The sequence below is a fragment of the Euprymna scolopes genome, chromosome 9 (genome assembly GCF_053919585.1).
Source record: "Euprymna scolopes isolate OS-2025 chromosome 9, ASM5391958v1, whole genome shotgun sequence".
In the NCBI taxonomy this organism is placed as follows: domain Eukaryota; kingdom Metazoa; phylum Mollusca; class Cephalopoda; order Sepiida; family Sepiolidae; genus Euprymna; species Euprymna scolopes.
In genome coordinates this window covers 10,710,297-10,730,078 of record NC_136490.1, presented here as the reverse complement: position 1 = coordinate 10,730,078, position 19,782 = coordinate 10,710,297, and the positions used below count along the sequence as shown (strand labels likewise).

Below are 19,782 nucleotides of genomic sequence, written 5' to 3'. Positions count from 1 at the left end.
ATTCCAAACACCAGTCATTTCGTTTTTCCCTTTAAACTATCATACACAAAGACACACATATATATATATATATATATATATATATAAGTTTCGTGGTTCAATTTTAAATTCTGAAAAAACAATATATAGAGACATATATTCGATTTAAGAATTTATTGCTTGACAAAGGAATATATAGAAGGGGTTATTTTAATTTCCTTAATCCATGGATTTTCAGCAATGGCTCATATCATCAGAGGAAATGAAATGCAGTTAGCAAAATGTTCAGCTGCGAATGGACGCTATTGAATTGAACCACGAAACTTATATATTGCTCTATTCTTAAATATTGAGCTTTTCCTTTTTGGCTAGGATCTCCTTGAAAGTATTACTTCAAGTAATATCTATCAGGATGTTTCATCTGAATTTCTATAAGTGTCTTATCCCGCTTATATATATATATATATATATATATATATATATATAATGAACTCAATATTGAGGTTGAAAATACATTTAAAAATAAATGCAATGAAATAATTATAATAAAAAAGCATTTATATATCATCCTATAAATTTTATGCTTACTGATCTCATGCTCTAAAATAATTTTCCCCTCTCTTTTTACGTCATGTTTTTCGCCTAAAAATAATTAAATCCTAATTTTGATGTGACAATTCAGCGTATGAATCTACTACAAAACGAAAACGACAATTGAGTTATCTCCTCGGTTTTTCACTGCTAGGTGGCGTCATTGATGTGGCTAAGAAAGTACAAGCATCATCAAATAAATATCTTGGGTTAGTTTTAAAAATTCCCTTTAACTCAAGGTACTTTTTCACTTAGTTTTAAATTAAAAATGACTTTTTTTTTTTTCTGAATCTTTGAGATGAAGACTGATTATTCATATTATTTGAATTCTTCCGACTACTGTTCTCATCTTAAGTGTTACTTTATTTTCTATTTTTCCAAACGTTTCAATGTAATCTCCAATCTTCTTCACGGATTCGTTGCGTAATGGATAAGTTATTGGTAAAATTCAGTCTGGAGCTTCAATCCTTAATGCGGGCGACACTCAAGATGAATTTGCAAATTACCAGTCATGGCTGATCGAGAGCATGCTCCCCTCATGAGTCAAGTAAAGGGTCCCGTTCGAAATTCTATGGCGATTCCCAAATCCAACAGTTTTCTGAGTTCAACAAGATTCACCTGAAGAAATTCGGAGGTTACACACACCAAAACATTGTGAAAAATTTTTTTTTTAAATAACGCTCAAAATGAAAACAGTAAGCCGAAGAAGACTATTAATATATTTTGGCTGAATATAATTTCAGCCCAAATTGACGAAAAACTTCAAGTAGAATTCTACCCCTTTTAAAATAAATGCATAATCATTTCATAAACAAACAATACAGGGAATTTCTTTAAATTTAAGATCAAGATTTTTGGCGGCAAAAAGGTCTGAACATAAGTGTTTGTGGGTGTATATATTTTTTATTGGCAGACAAATTTAAATGGTCTGTAGTCAAATGCTATATAACTAAGCTAATCTTCCAGATTGTAATAATTTTGTTTTTAAAGAAAAAATGATTTGCTGAAATTTTATTATCTCCCTTGTCAGTATAAGGTAAAACAGTCACCTGTAAAAATTATTACTATCTGTAAGGGAGAAAACCTATTTTTAAGGTCGGATTTTTTCGATTTTCAATAATTATTGGATGAATGTCTGTACAAAACATATCTAAGAACACTGCCAGACATATAAATCAGCTTTATGTGAAATTTGCAAACGATAGGTTCGGAAACGGTTGAGCCTATGAGAATGGAACACATAAACAAAGTGAGATTATATATATATATATATATAGAGAGAGAGAGAGAGAGAGATTTGTAGACAAATTATGACCTGAAAATGAATTTCAGGTCATAATATCATTAAAACATGAATTTGTTCTGATATTTTCATAATATTTCACATAATTGGAAAGATAGATAGATCTATATGCTATGAACAAGTGTTAAATATATCTTATGAAGACTATCCCACAAAGCAGTAACGTTATGGCAACATACCTGCCATATCTACTACCATCAGGGAGCGATGTTTATGACTTGCCTGTCACTGCCAGAGGAGCAAGCAAGAACTGGTGAGAAATGTATTCCTGTTGACTCCACGGCACGGACGCACGAGCATAGAACAACCTAGATCCACATACATCCAGCAAATTGCACATGACGCCAACTGTGATTCTGAAGATGTGGGGCCGCTGATGGAAGACAGGGAAATCTAGAGAGAGAGAGAGTCACATTGGTCCGGGCAAGGAACTCGAATATATAATAGATATAAGATTTCATCTAAATTAAATCGTTACTAAAAATATAAATATTTTTAAGTAAAAAAAATGATAACTAATTGGTAAATACTTTGATTTCTGATTTGTATTACTTTTTTTTGTTTTTTTTGTTTTTTTTTGCTTGTATTTAAATTGTTTGAGTAAGATCCTAAAAATGGCGGCAGAAAAACCTATGGCCACGAAACCCTGTGAGAGCGATAAGTTATCAGAAATCCTCACATAAAAGGACAATAGCAACGAGTTTGAGATTACCTTTAACTTTACTCCGAATAGTGGTTTCAATATCTTGGATTACTTATATCTTTTGTTCGAAACTAAATTTCAAACTTAGAATATTTTTCTTGTTTTTAATTAAAGACAAGGCAACTATTTATAAAATTATTCGAAAATAAAAGTTAAAAGTTTTTTTAAGTAAAAGGTACAAAAAAATGAAATGGATATGAAAAGTTAAAAATCAATTGAGAAATGAACTCAAATTTTAAAGTTTAAAATTAAAAAAGATTTGATTGTCACCAACATAAAGATTCCTCCATTCTATTTTTTTTCACTTTCCATAATAAAACATTTATCGGAGAGTAAAAATAGCCTGTTTTGATATTTAAGAGGATTTACTAGGAAAACCTCATTTAAAAGAGCAAATAAAAGATACGACAGGAGCTTAAAAATCTAGGTTTTCTATTGGTTTAGAAGCACAAAGAAAACCTAAACTTAAATTCAAACCATGTATTATCTTCTGTTTAATAGTTTTAAAACTTCCAAATCGTTTTCAAAATTACAAAATTGCAATGTAAACATATTTCACCTATTTTTGATTTTAAAAAATGGCTAAGTGTGTATACTCTCGTGGTAATTTCTACATTCTAAAGTTATTTTGAAGCCTTTTAGCTAACGGATAGTCATTCCTAGTTTTGATTAATGTTTAAAAAGTCAGTAAAATATTATGGTAAATTTGTAATCAACCAATTTTTTTTATTTTCGATAGTGTCCTGTTGCATACAAGAACCAAAAAATGCTCTACACAAACTTGACTTAAATAATTTCATTAAATAAGCACTTTTTTCTAAAATCTTTTCGACAGGATTTAGATCTATTTCTTTTTGTTTTAAATCATGTTTCATTTTATATTTAAAAGAACAAAAAAGAAGAATTACAATTGTTATACAAACCAAAAACGGATTTTGGTTGATTGTATTTCTCAATTATTGCAAGAAAGAGTTTAGGCATCAGATTTGAAAAAAAACAAGATGTCTGAAAGTAATAGTTTGTTTTTTTTAAAGTATTCTTGGAGAAATTTTATCCTTTTGATTTTCTTGTCATTTTCTTTATCTTAATGCTGCCACAAAATAAAGTTTGCATTTATTAATTAGTTTTTTTTTTTTTTTTTTAATTATTTGGATGCTTCTTCACAATTAGTAACAAAAATATGAAATTTAGACCGAAATCTTGAACCGATTCCATATTTAACATATTTACAACAACTTGTATTGGGAAAGAGAGAGAGCAAATATTAAAGATGTTCTTTTTTAAAATCAAATTCTTTTACAATAAAACATTGTATAATTACAAGAAATAAAAACTTAAAAATCGATGGTTAAAACATAAAAGCAAGGTGTACTTGTTGAACAGAAGCATCACTGAAAATTCTCGACCACTTTGCACGGTAACTTTGCAGATTTGGGGTAAGATTGATTCTTTTAGTGAAAAAAAAAATTGGAATTTACTTTTTAAAGTGTACAAGTTTTAATTGCTGGCAGACATTTTTGGAATAAATAATATTACAAAATAAATTGCAGCGTAGTTTTTTTTCAAAGTATATAATATGAAATGTGGAAAAATCGAATAGTGAAATAGAAGGTAATATATGCAATATTTTTTCTTGAAAACCTCATCTATTTTTCAGAGAAACATTAAATTACTGTTAATAGAATGCAGGATAGTGGAATATATTTTAATATTTCAGGAGATTTTTTTTTTCTTTTTCAAAAGTAATGAAGTGGACAGAACGTATGTTTCAAATTCTAAGTAAACGAAATAGAAAACAAATGTGTTTTTCATGTTTTTGTATTTTTTGGTTTGCTTTTTGATAAAGAGTGATTCTCCCGAAATATTTTCTATCATCCTGTAATAACAGCAAATGACAGCTTTACTGAAAAATACAAGTTTGTACAGAAAAATATTGCATATATTGTCTTCAATTATTTATTTTTATTAATCTAATCTTTCAGTTTATTTTATGCTCTGTATATAACCTTATTAAATAGTCTAGCTACATCTTAACCTTAATTTTTTCTTTAAATTTACAGAATTAAAAAAAAATTAAAACGATTAAAGGTACGATATAATGAATAAATAATTTCATAATAATCGCCATTTAAACGTTTATAAAGTTTTTGTTTTTTTTTTGAAGACTCTAACTACAATTTAAGACCAACAATCAATTTTATCCAAAATCTGATAGCCACATAAAATCGGTGAGATTTTTCAGCGGCCTTTATTCTACAAAAAACAATTTTATCACAGTTGTGTCACATCTTTTCAGTTAGGTTTCATTTTAGATGAGAAACTTAATCTATTGAACCCAGGAAATAAGTTGATGTATTTTAATCTACAGATTAAAAAAAAAAACTCCCGAGAAACGTGTACGATAAGGAAATTGTTGAATGTGTACAAATAGTGTGAGGCGGCATATTTGATCAGCTCTTTTTTTCATAAACCCATCTATGGAAACATCTAGAAATCAAGAAGAATACAAATAGTAAATGCTCTTAACCTTGTTTCTGAGGATTAATTCTTCGTCTTATTAGGATTATTCGAACTATTGTTCTCATCTTGAGTGTGATTTTCACAAACTTTCAGTCGATGGTGTATCTGGTTTAATTCGGGAATCTTTATGTTGAACTTCGGAATTTGCACAGAATTTTAAATGGAACCCTTTTGTTCGACAGAAAGAAGCCTGAAGAAGGTTAGAGGTTAGATCAACCGAAACGTTGTGAAAATAACACTCAAAATGAGAAGAGTCGTCCGATGAACCCAATTAATATGAAAGCTCTTCATGCTAAGTGCCTAACGATACTAATATCTATTAATATTTATTGCATAGTAAATATGCTATCTTAATTTTCTGGCCTTTTTTCAGATTGTCTTAGATTTTTTGAAACTGTCATCGATTTTTGGAATGTTTATTTAATGGTAGAACCAAATGGCCTTACATTTTATTCATACTAAAATTATTTAGTGTTGACTAAAGTTTGGAATCCACAGAATCATTCATGAAGTCAAGAAAGCACGTTTAGTGTTTCATAACGTATATATATATATGCATACACACACGTATACATAACGTATATATATATGCATACACACACGTATACATAACGTATATATATGCATACACACACGTATACATAACGTATATATATACATACACACACGTATACATATAAAGACACGTATGTATGTAAAATAAGTTGGCAAAAAGCGAAACAATTTAATAAATAAATGAACACATATCTTAGACAGTAAAACAATGTATTTTCAAAAGAATAATTTCCCCAACACACATGCTTGATACAGATCCTTATTATTAAACTGGGAATAACTTGATTATTTTTTTTTGGTTCTCAAAAGAATATTTTTATCAGTTTTTTTTTCTTTTTCTTTCTTCTCCATTAAAAAGACTTTTTTCGTGGGCATCAGATTAGACCCAAAGAAGCATTTCATTTCTTATTGTTTTTTTTTTATTTTTTTTTGGTTCTCAAAAGAATATTTTTATCAGTTTTTTTTTCTTTTTCTTTCTTCTCCATTAAAAAGACTTTTTTCGTGGGCATCAGATTAGACCCAAAGAAGCATTTCATTTCTTATTTTTTATTTATTTTTTTTTTTTGGTTCCTTTTTTTTTAAATTTACGTTTGATGTTTTTTTTTTTTCTCTCCAAGAAAACAGTCATCAGGAAACAAATACGTCAAAGAATGTCAGAAGGCTGGGCATTTTAATTGTCATATCCTGATCACAATTATATATAGACAGCGAGAGAGAGAGAGAGAGAAACAGATGAAAGAAATGAGACGCAGGACTTTTAAAGAGAGGGTGAGAAAGAGAGTGACAGTCATTATTGCAATGTTAATAACGTTACTATTAGTCGACCTTTTCACATTGACTAGAGTAGATCACCCCAAACAAAAAAAAGTAGTTCCATATTTCCGAACTCTGGTCTCTATGTTATTGTTCTAAACACAATGTTGTGCGTACAGCATTCTCCAAGAGCCTATCACATCTAGTAATCTTTAGAAGTCACTAATTACTTTTCTTAGCATATTCAAGATCACCAGATGCAAGATACGAATGAAAACAGCCAACCAAGATACAAAGCGAAACAATAAAAATAGAGATAACTGTTGGAAAAATAATGAAACATTTAGATTGAAGAACTTCAGAAATCAAAAGGGTTAGTTTTTTTTTTTCTCTGTATATCACACGATTACATTTTCTCGATGCGTATCCCCATGTGTACATCTATTGTATTATATCGAAACAATGATAAAAATGTTTGAAAAATGAGTTCTAGGATAAAAATTCAATTTGAGAAGTTAGGCATTTTGTAAGTAACTAGAAAGGATCTTTTAGTTTCTATTTCTTTCGCCAACGAAACATTCCCTATTTTACGCATGAAAAAAAAAAATGGACGCATACTTTAATTATAATATTATATATAATTATAATTACATAATATATACTTTAATTATATGACTAGATTTGCATTTCTTTTCAAACTTAAATAATTGGAATAATGAGGACAGCCAGAGTTGGAAAAAAATAAATTCGTCTATAAATTTTTGCTTCAACTTGGAAATGTTATTAACGAGTGAAGTACAATAACGGTTTAGGAGTGAACTTCAAATAAATCATCGACATAATTTTCCATCACTTGAAATCGATAAATGTGGAGCAGATGGAGCTGTCCTTTTTAGATGACTAGAAACATTGACGAGAAAGCAGAATGGACTAAAAGACATGGCACGAATCAAACATGTCAGATGTATTTCAAATGCTCTCACCAACTCCTTTTCAATCAATTCAACTACATTTCCAAATTTGCGGTGATGTTTTCATATACTTGGCTTTTAATAGAATCTTTATCTGGCTGCCATATTTATTTCAAACATTGGAGTCTGAAAAATAAAGATGAAATAATGAGTTATCATGTGTATTAATTTTCATTGTGACGTACTGTATGCATGTAAGATGTGTGTGCGTGCACTGGAGGATGAATGTGTATTTTGTTATTTATTGCTAGAAGTATCTTACAAAATGGGTAAAAATGAATGTACAGAAAAAAAAGCTCAACTTTATTTTGTCTTTTGTTATAAAGATATCATCCGAAGGCTATGAATATGCATACAGTCATTATTAATATTACCAACACTATTTTAAAAGAAATATAGTTGGGAAATTAGTTAGAAAAAAAAACAATTTTATTTTACCAATTGATGTGTAACTTATTTGCATTACAAAAACCTAACATTTAATCAAAATTATAAGTCTTTAAAGTTCGTGTGAATACCAATTCAGAGTTAAGTAGTCATCTTTGTTTAGTCAGTAAGGTTACTTTGCTCAGAATCGATATTTATACAAACTTTAAAGGCGAAAATTTTAAAAAAATAATTTTCACTAATTTCCCAAATGTATTTCCTTTAAAATATTTAATGTCGGTAAATGTAATAATGATTACAGTTTATATATATTCCATTTAATCACATAAATTAATATACGAAAGTATAATTTTATGCGTAAACTAAGTATTTACTTCAACAGTGATCAATACGTAGGTAGCGCTAGGTAGTTAGTTATAAAAATATATATGGCAAATAAGCTACACAGAATATTCCGCGTTTCATCCATGCCAGGATTCGTCAGGCTTAGTGGATGAAATGCGGAATATTCTGTGTAGCTTAAATGCCATATATATTTTTATAACTTATATATATGCACAGATTTGCCTATATTTTGCTTATTGATAAATTCGAATTCATAAGTAAAGTCAATAACCATGCAAAATTTTCTTTAGTCGTATCTTCTTAATTTACAAATGTTGCTTCATATATATACATATACCCGCACATTTTCTTATATCTTGTTTAATGATAAATAATCTTACAAAAGCGCTAAAAATATAATTATGAAAGCTTTTGAATTGTGTAGAAAAAGTTGAGTTTTTAATTTATTTGTTTTTTCCATTATATATCTAATTAAAACTACAAAATATAAATATCTTTATATTAGGACCTATCAAGACAATATTAGAGCAATGAAAATAAAAAAAACAAGAACAATTGATGTTGAAAATAAAAATTGAATAAATTACAAAAATTTCAAACAAGGAATTATAAAGAAAAATGATAAAAGATTTTGCTTTATTTTGATGCCTTTTTTGAAATTTTGATGGATTAATAAATATTATAATTTGTTCAATTTTCATTTTCATCTTCAATTTTTCTTATTTCATATAGTGTGTGTGTGTGTATATATATATATATATATATATATATATATATATATATATACACACGTGTGTGTGTCTGAATATTCAAATAACCATCTATTTATATCTAACTGCTTTTTTTTTTATTTGAATAAAATAGCGATTATTTTTGTTCAGCATCAAATCCTTATTTTTTGTTGATTTAAAAACGAAATAAAAAAAAACGATTTATCTCCCCTTTTTTCATTCTGAAGTCACTTTCGATATTTTTGGTTTAATTTCTCATGATTTTTATTTTTATGGTCACTCTCTTTTGATTGGTCACTTTAATTTAGATTCTTTTCACTTTTAGAATTTTGGTTTTTGAAATTGAAAATTTCCACATAACTATTTCTATTCATGCATATGGTATAGTCGCAGACAACTAGCAATTCCTGCTTTTCGGAGCACTAATAGAAAAACCAGAAGAAGCGAGATAGATAGAAGAGGGCGAGAGAGAGGGGGGGCGAAGGAAAGACAGACAAAGATGGAGAAAAACATTTTTAGGAGGGAAAGAAATCGTAGAATTTTGGAGCTCTTAAAACGTCATCTTGCACCAGATTTTATAACAGTATTTTGCATCGTTCTTAAATTCATTTTAAATTGTATTTCTTTGTGTGTGGGTAAGAGAGAGAGAGCGTTGTTTTTTTATGTAGCTATTAAAGCAATAGATCATTTTAATACATTTTTATTTTATTTTTTTTTTTTGGCATGCAGTTGTTTGTTTGTTGTTTTTTTAAGCAAAAATTAAGAGCAAACCTTAACGAAATATTGATTTCATTTAACAACGTTCAGTTTTTTTTTTGTATTTTTTTCTCTCGTTTTCTTAAAACTCTGTTACGTTTTTTTTTTTGTTTTTTTTTCGAGAACCACCCCCAAAGGAAACAAAAAAAAATTAAACTGAAATATTTATCAGACATCTTGATTTTCTACAGAAAAAAATCCAAGATTTGTATTTTCTTCATAGTTTCTGTAAAGCAAGAATTTCCTCTTGCATCGAATACACAGAATAGCAGGAACGGCTTGTAATTGGGGGCTGGGTTAGGGTTTGCACTCTTCAAAGTGAAACTATTTTTATTTACAAAATTTGTTGGTTACTTTTTGCTTTGCAATGTTTCTTTTTTCTGTCTTAAATTTTCAGAGAAGATTTATTTATTTTAACATTTTTTTAATTAATTTTTTTCTCAGTTTAATAAAACGAAAGAAAAAAACTTTTTCTTTTTTTTAATATCTCTGATTCTTTTTTTTTTTTTTTGCTTTTTTTTTGTTATGAGGTTAATTTTTAATTTAATTATCAATTTCCATTTTTATTTCATTTTTGTTTTCATATTTTTGTTAATGTCGTTGGTCACTGGTTAACAGTTTCTTGACTTTTCTTCATGACCTCTGATTTTTTTTTTCGTGACCTCCGATTATCATAGGCAGAAAAATCATTGGAACGTATTTCGCAGGAAGAAATCTGAAGCAGCAGCAGTTAGAAAAAAAAAAGTTTTAAAAAAATGAAAAGAGAAAAAAAATTGTTTTCATTATTTTTGTTTGTTTGTTTTTTTTGTTTGTTTTTCTTTCCCTAAAGTTCAGAGGGCAGCCATGCACGAACAGCAAGTGTTAACCTTTGACACAGCACAATTTGGTGCGTTTTCTTGTTGTTAGTAAGTTTTCCTTTTCACAGTTTGCAGCGGCAATAGCAGGAGTGATGGTTGAGACGAGGCCGAAAAGCATTTTTCCAGCCAACTGAAAATATCACGCGACAGAAAGGACTTCAAATGTGGACAAGAGTGCAAGCAGAGTCAAAATGGACGATGACACTGTGAAACACGAGTCGGCTGCTTTATCCGTGTATAAACCTTCTGGAAAGAAAATAATACCTAATTAGAATTGAATCAAACATGTACACAAACAGTATACACAAGAACGGTGGTTAGATCCGTGATCCAAAGAAAAGTGGGGACATCCAATCATCAATATTTTTGACAAAAGAAAATAGCAAAATGCAACAATCCATAAAAAAATATAAAACATACAAGTGGTACCCCAAAAGTAATGCCTCCTATATTTTATTCCGCCTGAATGGATCAGAGAGGATTGCAAATTGCATTATGATTACTGAACTTATACATTCATGGCCTGATAGTTGCATATCTCTGTTGCAGATATTGACCGTGTATTTTTGTAATAAAATAAATAACTTGATATAAGTTCCATGTGCATCATGAACGGTTTCCATCCTTTGTCGAAGCATTATTAGATGAAAAAACCAAATGACCGACAATTATTATTTTTGGATTTTAACGCAAACAAGATCATAAAAGTAAATGTACAATTTAACAGGAAACTTTGTTATTTTTATGTTTGCTTAAATGAAAAAAAAAAGCAGCTAAATACACATACAATATATGCATATACATAAGTCGTTCCAAAAATGCTTTCTAACCTTTATCCGCCCGAATGGATGAAATGCAAGAGACACTCCAAAAATATAACTTCCTATTTTTCTTTTTTATTATTCTACCTGAATGGACCAGAGAGGATTGAAATTGTATTGTTATGATGACTGAACTACTGCATTCATGACTTGAATGTTTCATCTCTTTGTTGCAGATATTGACGGTGTGAGATTAATAAAACCACCCCTGTCATAAATGTGCGTCAGAAGCAGAGATATGTAATTAAATTCCTGGTAGTGACTATGTAGAAAAATAAATTCTTGAGCACAAAAGGTCACTCGCTTTAACGTTACTATTGCTGTGTTTGTAGCTCTTCAACTTCTTGAGTTAAAAAATAGGTTTTACTTTTGGGACAACTCTCGTATTAGACCTGAAAGTTTATCCATGGCAATTTAATATCATTATGGCACTATTATGACCTCTGTTCTAGGGAGAGAAAAAAAACGATGATGGTGCATCTTCTGCAGGTGGTCTCAACTAAGTAATGCGATGAAAAACTCCTCAAAAATGTTCATCCCCTTTAGGTCCTCTCGCTGCTCAAGTGAGGAGAGATTAAATCTTTGAAAGGATTTCCCTTTCTCATATGCCAGAAGAATTTAGATTTAACTTTCAATCATTCGACGATGTTTATTTCGTAAAAATCACGTCTCTTCTACAATTACAAAATAAGGTCATGCAATTTATAAAAATTTAAAAATAGCAGATGGATTAGTTTGGAAAAGCCATCCAACACATGCCAGCATGTAAAACTGATAAACTGAATATATGATTCGCAAAAATAAATAAATTATTTAATTAAAAAAAAATTAATTAATTAAATAAAAAATAAATTATTTAATTAAAAAAACATAAAATAAATAAATTAAAAATAAATAAAAATAAAATAAAAAATAGATGAATAAATAAATAAAACAGATAAATTAAAGAATAAAAGAAAGAAAAAATAAATAGCTGAAGCTCATTGTAGTAAATTGACAATTAGAATTTTAACGTTATTCTGATGAATAGAAAAGAAATTGATATAACCGAAACAAATAGGATGGCTTATTTTTTATTTTTTTTTTTAGAGGTGGCAAAATTTTAATTGATAACTATTTTTTTTACTGCAAATTTGGCAGCTATTGTTATTTTGTGTTCAGCTTGGTTTGGCAATTCACCATGAAGAGACTAGCACACGATCAGCTTTTGCATATTGAAAATAATATGATCAATTTACTAAGAGAAACATTTCATTAATGATTAATTTCAAGAAATGAACCTGTCAACTGGTCACCTCCTCTAAAATTTAACCCAATTATATTTTAGGGGAGGATATTTAAGGTCTCATATTTTAGGGGAGGATATTTAAGGTCTCATATTTTAGGGGAGGATATTTAAGGTCTCATATTTTAGGGGAGGATATTTAAGGTCTCATATTTTGGGGGAGGATATTTAAGGTCTCATATTTTGGGGGAGGATATTTAAGGTCTCATATTTTAGGGGAGGATATTTAAGGTCTCATATTTTAGGGGAGGATATTTAAGGTCTCATATTTTAGGGGAGGATATTTAAGGTCTCATATTTTAGGGGAGGATATTTAAGGTCTCATATTTTAGGGGAGGATATTTAAGGTCTCATATTTTAGGGGAGGATATTTAAGGTCTCATATTTTAGGGGAGGATATTTAAGGTCTCATTTTTTAGGGGAGGATATCTAAGGTCTCATTTTTTAGGGGAGGATATCTAAGGTCTCATATTTTAGGGGAGGATATCTAAGGTCTCATATTTTAGGGGAGGATATCTAAGGTCTCATATTTTAGGGGAGGATATTTAAGGTCTCATATTTTAGGGGAGGATATTTAAGGTCTCATATTTTAGGGGAGGATATTTAAGGTCTCATATTTTAGGGGAGGATATTTAAGGTCTCATATTTTAGGGGAGGATATTTAAGGTCTCATATTTTAGGGGAGGATATTTAAGGTCTCATTTTTTAGGGGAGGATATTTAAGGTCTCATTTTTTAGGGGAGGATATTTAAGGTCTCATATTTTAGGGGAGGATATTTAAGGTCTCATTTTTTAGGGGAGGATATTTAAGGTCTCATATTTTAGGGGAGGATATTTAAGGTCTCATATTTTAGGGGAGGATATTTAAGGTCTCATATTTTAGGGGAGGTTATTTAAGGTCTCATTTTTTAGGGGAGGTTATTTAAGGTCTCATTTTTTAGGGGAGGATATTTAAGGTCTCATATTTTAGGGGAGGATATTTAAGGTCTCATATTTTAGGGGAGGATATTTAAGGTCTCATATTTTAGGGGAGGATATTTAAGGTCTCATATTTTAGGGGAGGATATTTAAGGTCTCATATTTTAGGGGAGGATATTTAAGGTCTCATATTTTAGGGGAGGATATTTAAGGTCTCATATTTTAGGGGAGGATATTTAAGGTCTCATATTTTAGGGGAGGATATTTAAGGTCTCATTTTTTAGGGGAGGATATTTAAGGTCTCATTTTTTAGGGGAGGATATTTAAGGTCTCATTTTTTAGGGGAGGATATTTAAGGTCTCATATTTTAGGGGAGGATATCTAAGGTCTCATATTTTAGGGGAGGATATTTAAGGTCTCATATTTTAGGGGAGGATATTTAAGGTCTCATATTTTAGGGGAGGATATTTAAGGTCTCATATTTTAGGGGAGGATATTTAAGGTCTCATATTTTAGGGGAGGATATTTAAGGTCTCATATTTTAGGGGAGGATATTTAAGGTCTCATATTTTAGGGGAGGATATCTAAGGTCTCATATTTTAGGGGAGGATATTTAAGGTCTCATATTTTAGGGGAGGATATTTAAGGTCTCATATTTTAGGGGAGGATATTTAAGGTCTCATATTTTAGGGGAGGATATTTAAGGTCTCATATTTTAGGGGAGGATATTTAAGGTCTCATATTTTAGGGGAGGATATTTAAGGTCTCATATTTTAGGGGAGGATATTTAAGGTCTCATATTTTGGGGGAGGATATTTAAGGTCTCATATTTTAGGGGAGGATATTTAAGGTCTCATATTTTAGGGGAGGATATTTAAGGTCTCATATCTACGATGTAAAACAAAACACAAACCATTTGGAAGACAACATTCCATTTGCTATTACCGAAATACAGCTTAATTTAACACATATTGATGCCTCCGTTCAGCCTCAAAAGACAAAGGATACCCCCTGTAGGGGCAGCTGTGCATGTAATTGTGTTGTAAGAGTTGCGCAATAACCATCCACACCCCTCCTGAATCGGCACTGCTTGAGTCCAGTGGTAAGGAGAAGTCCAGGATGACTGGGAACAATGCCCAGATAAGCGGGGACCACATACAGCACACCTGGAAGTTCCAAATGGTCACCCATCTGGTACTGGCCAGGTTCAGCGTTGTTTAACTTTGATGATCCCGCAGGAACCAGTGTGTCCAATGTGATGATGCAGAAGAGTTTATGAAAATAGGACCTCTACATTATGCCATATACACACAAGCCGCAAAGACCATATGTCTGAAATTCTATTTAAATTACAAATGCGAAAACTTAATTTTTGAAATAAACCACATATTTGTACAATAAAATATTTTCTGTAATTTATTTTAATTTAAAGTTCGCCGCCTCTAAAAAACTCTTAAAAATGTCATTTCTGTTCGATTGTTTGTTCAACAGTTCTTGCCAAGGTTTTGAAGACCTCTATAACACACACACACATATATATATATAACAGAGCGCGGACGCGTGTTTGGCAGCAGTATGCAAATGCCAAGCCGTGTGTGAAGTGACATCATGGGGAAAAAAAAAAGATTATAAAAAGAACAGACTGTGGATCACGTTTAAGAGGTCAGAGCGAAGGAGTACAATCACCTTTTATTCAGGAAAGTATCCAGAAATATATGCCGTTGTTTCTGTAGAAAACCCTGAGTCGGATTATTGCTTGTCTTCCTTGCAACGTATTCTGCTATAACGTGTTGGGTCACGAGTGTCGATATGTTAACGTGGGTGTGAACGTGTACAGCGTTATATATATATATATATATATATATATATATATATATATGCACACACATAGACAGGAAAGAAAACATTTTAATTTATCTTTTTTATAACATGAAAGTTACAGAAATTGCAAAGCAAACAAAGAACTATATATTATAAAGGGTTCAGAGGATGAGGAGAATTATACTGGAGCCGTCATTGATTTTCACGAGATGCTTAGTGTAATCAAGTCTAACAAACAAATGTAAAGATTTCATCTAATATACAAAATTAAGTGACTTGTATTTTCGACTTTAGGTCTAAAGAGCTTACATCCTAAAATATCAATATTTTATTTTGAATAGCCATTTCCTTTTTCTTTATTGCTAGTCCATGTCGTTAGGAAAAAAAATCAAATTTGATTGATTTGCAAATGCAATTATCGTTGCTTGCAATAATTTTTACAAGGACGATATCACATAATACACCATTTATAAGTAGTTTCTAAACATAAGTCAAATAGTGTAAGAAAAACATGCATTTTAACTTGAAGAGTATAATACAAGTTATCTACCTTATGGATTTCTTTTTCCATCACTTCTTTATATTAATAACTTTAGATCTTATTGCGTGTGTAACAGAGGCACTAACATGAATTTAGCAGCAGCAGCAACCGTATGACACGTATGCAAATAGCCTTGCTGGTGCACGAACGTATATCACAGTGAAGGAGGAGAAGTAAAAGAAAAAGGACACACATGGGCGGCAAGCGACGAAAAGTGTGTGTGTGGTGACAGTGAGGAACCACATAAGCAACGAGAGAAAACAGGAGTCAATGCGAGAGGAAATTGTAAACAAGTTACAATCTGAACTTTGAACAAAAAACTGGTTAGACGACCGCGTGCCATTTGGTAGGCTGCAGATATAGTAGCAGAAAGAAAAAGATTAAAAAAAATAATCTGCATGGTAAGACAACGAGCAAAGATGGGCTACTGTGAGAGATTTGAAACTCGTGTGGTGATAGGATAATCATGTGCTTGACGCAGCAGAGATTTGTCAACTCCATGTCGAACTCAGAAACTTTTACAACAAGATGCAATGAGTTACTTTGGAAAATACCATAAATAAATGGCTTTTTATTACAAAAAACATGCGAGTTAAATTTCCCTTCTAGTTCCTTTGCGACTGTCTCTGCGTGCAATGTGTGGGTCCCTGTTAAAATGTAACCAGAATGCCACACACGTGTCTGTGGATGAGTTTTTCACCTATACACGACTAACACATTGATTTCGTTTTAGATTTAAGATTAATATCCATTAAATTAAGGACTACACACTTTTATTTCTTGGTTTTAAAATATGTAAAAAAATAAAGAAATAAAATAAAAGGTTTATTCACATTTGAAGATGATAAAGTTGTAAAAAGAATTTCTGTGTTCCAAAGGCAAATAGAAACTGTTTATGAAAATTATGCCTGATGCTTTTCGTCGCTTGCCGTTTTTTTCTTTTTTTTTTTTTTTACTTCTCCTTCACTGTGATATACTTTCGTGCACCAGCAATTTTCCCCACTCTTTATCTGTGCCTAAATCCAAACGTAGATTCCATGAGCAGAGCTTCTTTCTCAGAAGTGCACGACTGTGGAACTCTCTTCCGTTTGTCTGTTCCCCACCTGACTACAACTTGGATGTCTTCAAATCCAACAAGCAAATTCCTGACAAACCGCCCCCTTAAGTAAGACACTATCAAATCTCCAATACTAATGATTACTACAATACTATATCATTGATTACTGTACACGCAATAACCCTTATCCCTGAGTGGCCTCGATAAGTGGTGACCCCCATGTAAAAAAAAAACGTGTCATACGGTTGCTGCTGCTGCTAAATACATGCTAGTGCCTCTGTTACACATGCAATAAGATCTAAAGTTATTAATATAAAGAAGTGATGGAGAAAAAAAATGCATGAAGGGAGAAAGGAAAAACTTTTTGAGATGGTTGGAAGACGAGATTTTGCTGTGAACGTTTTATGAAGAGGAACTAAAGACTGAAGCTCAGTGAGCACTTACCATGGGAATAATAGTAGAGAGATTTCTTTGAGAAAGGGGTTTTAGAGAAGACAAATGATCACCTCTCACAAAAAAGTCAGGACAAATAAAAAAAAATAAAAAATGTCAGCTCCGTTTACAATAGTGAAAGATACAAGAATGAAATGGACATTCAATTACTTACGTTCAATTTGAGCACTTCCACTTCCATATGGCGTAGTCTTAGTGTGATGAGGACTATCTGGTACAATTGAAAAATTTGGTCGTTTTTTACCATTGTTAGAACTTATAATGACCTGTCCATTGCCGTTTATATCGGGACCATATCCGCCAGGCTTCACAGAACTAACTGTACTTGGGGCTTTACTCGACACTCCAATTTCTGTAAAAAAAATAAATAAATTGACGTAAAAATGGCAGAAAAAAATAAAACAAAAAATAATTTGGTTAAAAATCCAGGAATTGGAAATCAAGTTTCATAACATAAGTTAGCAGAATATGTTCGTGGAAGAAATTTTTCTTCTTTTATTAATAAGTCACCACTTATCAAGGCTCCACAGCGAATTGAGGATATGGGATAATGAGAAATATTGAACAACATTATAAGAAGATTGGAAATGATGACTAGAATGTATAAACTTCGAACATCTATGGGTATGGTTCATCTTGATATTTGTTGATATTGCATCTGAAAATATGCGTTTACATGAACAATAATAACTAATTTTAACATACTAGCATTTTATACAAACGATAGCAGAACAAATTCAACATGACCTTCTGGTAGCGATGGGCGATGTACACTTTTTTTTTCATTCCCTGATCCAGATTACTTTTGCTAATCTGTCACATCAAGTCACCCTCTAAAATTTCGCAAGAAAATATGCAAACAAAAATTCTCAAGTTCTGAATTTTTTTAGATGAAGGTTGATTGTTAATATTACTTATATTGATCGGACTATTGTTTCCACCTTCAGTGTGATTTGTGCAATGTTTCAGTCGTACAGACAATGTTGGTTATTGTTTGGGAAATTTCTTTTCCAAATAATAATCAACATGCCTGAGGACGGTCGAAGGCCAAACAAACCGAAACGTTGCACAACACTCAAGATGAAAACAACAGTCCGATCAATACAAGTAATATAAAAATTCTCAAGTTCGAAATGAAGCACACGAAGAAGGTTGGAGAAATGTTACAAAAATAACAACAAAGATGAGAATAAAAGTTCAAATAATCCAAATTACTGAATAAATGTAAAATAAAAATTCATTCAAATTGAATAATTGTCCGATTTGTAGTGATTTAAAAATTAAAACTAAAAAGGGTTAAAGTAATTTTCTGATTTAAACTATTTCAGAATGTTGCTTTCTAGTGAATTTGCTTGCTTTTATATATATATATATATATATATATATATATATATATATATATAAACAACTAAAGGACAATCACTCGGATGTAAGCGTGACACACAAAATAAATAACACACATGTTATCCTATTAATATATAGATTTTTTTCACTATAAACGTATCTTTGCTTTTATATAAAACAGTCATTTCTCTAAAATAAGGTTTTTTTAATCTTTACTTGTATATAAAAAGAACTTTGTTTGCGTGTGAGTTCGTTCCCTGTGAACTCTGAAACGACTTGGTCAATTTTTTCAAATTTCAGAGAAACGTATTTTATGTGTCTGGTGTTTTAGATTGGTTTTGTATCGAAATGCCTTCAATAAGTATCGGAAATTGAAAAAAATCGAACAAGAAGGAAGTCTGATTTTGACAAATGTTAACACCCTTATATAGCTCAAGATCACACTTGCAATCAAGAATGTTTATCACCGCACAAGCAGAAAGGTCAAGCATATAAAATCAACACTACATTCTTTGATAAGACGGGGGTGGGTTCGAAGTGAACATTTTTATTTAAAGCACAATTGAACCATGATACTTGACTTTTGCATTTTAAACTTTAATTCACGCCATTACCTAAAAGTCTTATAAAAGCAACTAGGTTCTTTGCATCGCAATGTAAATTTTATAGACTAATTCCGAGGCATGTGAAGCTTTCTTCCGTTACACCACTTGAGCTAGTAATCAATCGATTTGATTGAAAAATGGGCGATTTCAATGACAATAAAAGTATGAGAGGGTGAAACATTAGTTGATTCTCATTTGCACCCGGGCAATGTGGGGTCTCCCTGCTAGTACAAAATAAAATTAAGTTTGTTTTATTATGTCTTTAAACTTTCCAGAAAGAACTTTGAATCAAGATTTTTTTTCTTGAATTTAATTACGAATATTATAAAAAAAAGCAAACAAATGTCTCATAGAATTGTTTTTGGAATTAAAAAAATAACAACAACTAAAAGAAACACGCACACATACAAAAAGAAATATTCGAGATGAAAAAAAAGGAAATTAGATTTGTTTTTACGACCCCAAAAACTGCAGGGTTTAAATATA

The 19,782-nt window shown here is 30.8% G+C and overlaps 1 protein-coding gene across 16 annotated transcripts in view; it reads right to left on the bottom strand.

Moving 5' to 3' along the window:
* Nucleotides 1–5,844: 5,844 nt before the first annotated feature.
* Nucleotides 5,845–19,782, bottom strand: part of LOC145284430 (lachesin-like) — a 1,332,212-nt gene continuing 1,318,274 nt past the window's right edge. For 14 of the 16 annotated variants that reach the window (XM_080133240.1, XM_080133233.1, XM_080133225.1 and 11 more), the window contains 2 exons: nucleotides 17,502–17,699; nucleotides 5,845–10,697 (listed from right to left, as the gene is read on the bottom strand). In XM_080133240.1, coding sequence (XP_079989366.1) covers nucleotides 10,591–10,697; nucleotides 17,502–17,699 — 305 coding nt within the window. In that variant the 3' untranslated portion in view covers nucleotides 5,845–10,590. The remainder of the gene's footprint in view (nucleotides 10,698–17,501; nucleotides 17,700–19,782) is intronic. The other 2 variants (XM_080133226.1, XM_080133228.1) reach the window with 1 other exon arrangement.